Source organism: Psittacula echo (assembly GCF_963264785.1).
Source record: "Psittacula echo genome assembly, chromosome: 2".
Taxonomy (NCBI): Eukaryota; Metazoa; Chordata; class Aves; order Psittaciformes; family Psittacidae; genus Psittacula; species Psittacula echo.
The window spans coordinates 138,110,280-138,114,686 of NC_137737.1; the positions used below are offsets into that span (position 1 = coordinate 138,110,280).

The 4,407-nt window shown below is 50.5% G+C and overlaps 1 protein-coding gene across 1 annotated transcript; it reads left to right on the forward strand.

Annotated features, from left to right (window-relative positions):
• The first annotated feature begins 861 nt into the window (after positions 1-861).
• On the forward strand, positions 862-3,383 carry KCNS2 (potassium voltage-gated channel modifier subfamily S member 2). Its single transcript, XM_080611426.1, has one exon. It carries the CDS (start codon positions 1,616-1,618, stop codon positions 3,047-3,049), a length of 1,434 nt encoding a protein of 477 aa, XP_080467552.1. The 5' UTR covers positions 862-1,615; the 3' UTR covers positions 3,050-3,383.
• The last annotated feature ends 1,024 nt before the right edge of the window (positions 3,384-4,407 follow it).

The following is a 4,407-nucleotide window of genomic DNA, read 5'->3' on the forward strand; positions in this document are numbered from 1 at the left end:
TTCCCGAGCACTGCTTGCTCTGACGAGTACCCCCCCGCGCCTGACGGGGCTTCAGCCCCTCGGGGGCACCGCCCGGCCCCACAGCGTGGGGCAGCCCTGCCCGGGGCCCTGTCCGCGCTGCCGCCGGCAGGGTGAGGGGGCAGCGGGCGGGGTGCGGGGCTGTAGGCAGGCGGACCCCTCTGGAAGTTGCGCCGCTCGGAGCTGGCGTGAGGCAGGATCGCGGGGGGAGGAAGACCCGTTTGCGGCGCCGCTGCCGTGCCCGCACAGCGCCGGTGCGCGGGGGCAGGAGCGAGAGCGAGCGAGCGGAGGCACCGCCGGCATACCGGCTCCGCCGGGCCGCCCCTCCTCAGCCGGGCAGCGCGACCACCGGCCCTCAGACACCCGCCCGCTCTCCCGCCGTGCTGCTGCCCGGCTCCGCGCCGCCGTCCCGCGCTGCAGCCCCCGATCGCCCGGCGGGGTCTGGCTGGGGGAACGTGGAAGCGGCGGAGCGGGCGGCAGCCGCGGGGGTCGTCACCATGACGAGTGCGCGTGCCACCGCCTCCCGCCGCTGAGCGGAGCGGTGCGTGGCCGCTGTCCCTTCAGCACCGCGGCGCCGCACCCCCACAGCCACCGGTACCCGCACAGGTACCGCCACCGGCACCCCACCGGTACTGGCCCCCCACCGGCAGCGGCAGTGAGGCGAGCCCTGGCGGCCCCCACGGGCGGCGGCGATGGCGGGCCGGGGCCGGGGGCAGCAGAGCGCGCCGGCGGCGGGCCGCGGCCGCTGAGAGAGCAGGTAGGGCGGGAGCGGCGGGGCTCGGAGCTGGGCGGGGCGGGGCGGCTCCCCCGCTGAGGGGCCTGAGCAGGGCGGGGGGCGGCGGCGCTCTCGGCGCAGATGGGGCCAGGGCCGGGGCTCCGGCAGCTGGGGCGCGGCTGGGCCAGCAGCCCGGGGGGGCGGGCGCGGCCCCGGGTGGCGGCAGCGGAGGGGCGGAGGTGTTCGTGTGGTGGGGCCGGGAGAGGGGAAAGGTCCGGGTGGAACCGGTCGCACAAAGGCCGTGGGTAATGCGAGGGTCGTAGGAGCGACAGCCGCAGCCCAGGTGAAGGGTACGGGGAGCGATTGGAGCCTGCAGCGGGAACAAAGGAGCCGCCCTCAGTGTCTTCAGTGAGAGTGGGAGAAAGTGGGAGAAAAGAAACAAGAAGGGAAGGGAGGAAAGAGGGGAAAGGGAGAAAAATGGGGAAAGAGGAAAGAAAGAGAAAGGGAAGAAAGGAAGTAAAAGAAAAAAAAAGAAAAATAAAAGAGAAAGAAATAAAGTAGAAAAGAGAGAGAAAGAAAGGAAAGAAAGAAAAAAGAAAGAAAGAAAAAAGAAAGAAAGGAAAGAAAGGAAGAAAGAAAAGAAAAGAAAGAAAAGAAAGAAAAGAAAGAAAGAAAGAAAGAAAGAAAGAAAGAAAGAAAGAAAGAAAGAAAGAAAGAAAGAAAGAAAAAAGAAAGAGAAAAGAAAGAAAAGAAAGAAAGATTAAAATAAAGAGAAGAAAGCATCAATAGGTGAACATGTTGTAGATTTGCTCATCTTGCCGATGTACTGTGTAATTGCATCCTAGGTTTTCATTCCCTGTACACCTCTGGAAGGAGCTCACTATGACAGGGCAGAGTCTGAAAGCTTTATCTGAAGCGAATTTTGAAGACAATGAGATCAGCATCAACGTTGGAGGCTTTAAGAAAAAGATGAGATCCAACACATTATTAAGGTTCCCCGAGACCAGGCTGGGCAAACTGCTGAGCTGCCACTCAAAGGAGTCAATCCTGGAGCTCTGTGATGACTATGATGACACCAAGAATGAATTTTATTTTGACAGGAACCCTGAGCTCTTTCCTTACGTGCTACATTTTTATAACACCGGCAAGCTCCATGTGATGGGTGAACTCTGTGTGTTTTCTTTCAGCCAGGAGATTGAATACTGGGGAATCAATGAATTCTTTATAGACTCCTGCTGCAGTTACAGCTACCATGGGAGGAAAATGGAGCCAGACCAAGAGAAATGGGAGGAACAAAGTGACCAGGAAAGCACCACATCTTCTTTTGATGAGATTTTGGCATTCTACAATGATGCCTCTAAATTTGATAAACAGCCATTTGGAAACATCAGAAGGCAGCTCTGGCTGGCTTTGGATAATCCTGGGTACTCAGTCTTAAGCCGGATCTTCAGTGTCCTTTCCATAGTGGTGGTGCTGGGCTCTATCGTGACCATGTGCCTGAACAGCCTCCCAGACTTTCAGATAGTTGACAGCAACGGGAACCCCGAGGAAGACCCTCGCTTTGAAATCGTGGAACATTTTGGTATTGCATGGTTCACTTTCGAACTGGTGGCGAGATTTGCAGTAGCTCCTGACTTTTTAAAGTTTTTCAAGCATGCCCTGAATTTGATTGACCTAATGTCTATCCTTCCATTTTATATCACTTTAATTGTCAACTTGGTGGTGGAAAGTAGTCCGACTTTAGCAAATTTAGGCAGGGTTGCACAAGTGCTGAGACTCATGAGGATCTTTCGCATCTTAAAGCTTGCTAGACACTCCACAGGTCTCAGGTCCCTTGGAGCCACCCTGAAGTATAGCTACAGAGAGGTGGGGCTGCTTCTACTTTACCTCTCTGTCGGAATCTCCATTTTCTCAGTAGTGGCTTACACCATTGAGAAAGAAGAGAATGAGGGGTTAGCCACCATCCCTGCTTGTTGGTGGTGGGCTACTGTTAGCATGACCACAGTTGGCTACGGGGATGTTGTGCCAGGGACCACTGCTGGCAAGTTGACGGCATCTGCATGCATACTAGCTGGTATCCTAGTGGTAGTGCTTCCAATTACACTGATCTTCAATAAATTCTCCCACTTTTATAGGCGTCAGAAGCAGTTAGAGAGTGCCATGAGAAGCTGTGATTTTGGTGATGGCATGAAAGAAGTTCCATCAGTCAACTTGAGGGACTACTATGCTTATAAAGTTAAATCCCTTATGGCCAGTCTTACCAATATGAGCAGGAGTACCCCTAGTGAGCTGAGCCTGAACGATTCACTGCATTAGTGTACAAGTTTGATGGCAGTTTGCATGACAGCTATCAAGAGCTATGTTTTCCTATTTGTCTTTTTTTTTTTTCCTAGAGGATAGTGTTGCTGACACTGCACTAACTAAAAGAAACTAAAGACATTTCTATTACAAGTTGACAGTTTGCACATTTTCATCCTGTTGCATTGGTACTAAATGCTGACTTTTCCATACAAATGTTACCACTTCCATGACATTAGTGCTAGTAGTATAGTGATGATCTGTTGGTTTGTGCATTTCCTCATCTGAACAGAGAAATGAAAGTACTCGAGTGGAATAAAGATTCTCAGTTGTGACACAAGTAATGAAAACATCACCCATTGCCTATACTGGTATCTGTACTAGTGTAGGACTTCCATGCATTTTATAACAGTTTGAAACAATCACCTGTGAATCACTGACACAGGAACACTCTTCCACATCTTTCTGACTGGTAATTCTGATCGTCACATGCCTGAAAACACCTCTGAGCTTCACCTTTCAGCGGATGTTTGCTTACTCTTGAGCATGTGTGTTACAAACTGGGTGTTCTTGTTCTGAAATGTTTTGTATAGTAATATTTTTCAGAAGCTCCTAAGCATAGACCTACCTCTGCTTCCAAGATTAGGTCAGTAATGAGCCCTCTGAAGAAGCCCACCCTTCATTTTCAGATACCTATGTGTTGAAAGACTACATTTCCACAAGTGACTCTAGGTATGGAGGCCAATGATGACATCTCAGGTTCCAGTTTCCAGAAGTGATCTGCACACAGCTTGGTTCCAGTGAAGCTGAAGATATGCTGTATTTCAGTCTGTCAAAATGGTTCTGAGATTAGACACACAAAACCGTGGGTTTTCAACAATTAGAAGCTCCAATTAAAATCTTGGATTTGTTTAATGAGGCGAAATATTCCCACATGAACAGTAAGGCAGCATTTTAGGAACTGACATTCATATACTGCGAAAAGACTAATTATAAAGATGCCATATGTGATGTTGAGCTATAAAATCTAATTTTATCAGGAAAGCTTGAAAGCAGGTGTTGATAGCAGACAACTCCATTAAGCTCTGTGCCAAGGAAGCTCTAAGGAAAAAAACCCCAACCCTGTAAGTCACATTTTCCCTCAGAAAGGAATTCACAACTTACAGCTAAGGAAGAGTACAAGCGCTGAAGAAAGGAACAGATAAAGAAAAAGAGCTGAATACTGCGCTTACTGTGGGCAGATCCTCCTACCTGCTTCTGTGACGTAGACAATTTAAATCCTTTCAAGGGCTGGCCTGTACTTTTCTCTTTATATAAAAAAAAAAAGACATGAGAGAGCAGATGATCTGGGCTTCCAAGAGTAATCATGAATCTGC

Bases quoted from the DNA above. Each gene is read 5' to 3' on its own strand.
- KCNS2 (XM_080611426.1), top strand. From the start codon at position 1,616: ATGACAGGGCAGAGTCTGAAAGCTTTATCTGAAGCGAATTTTGAAGAC.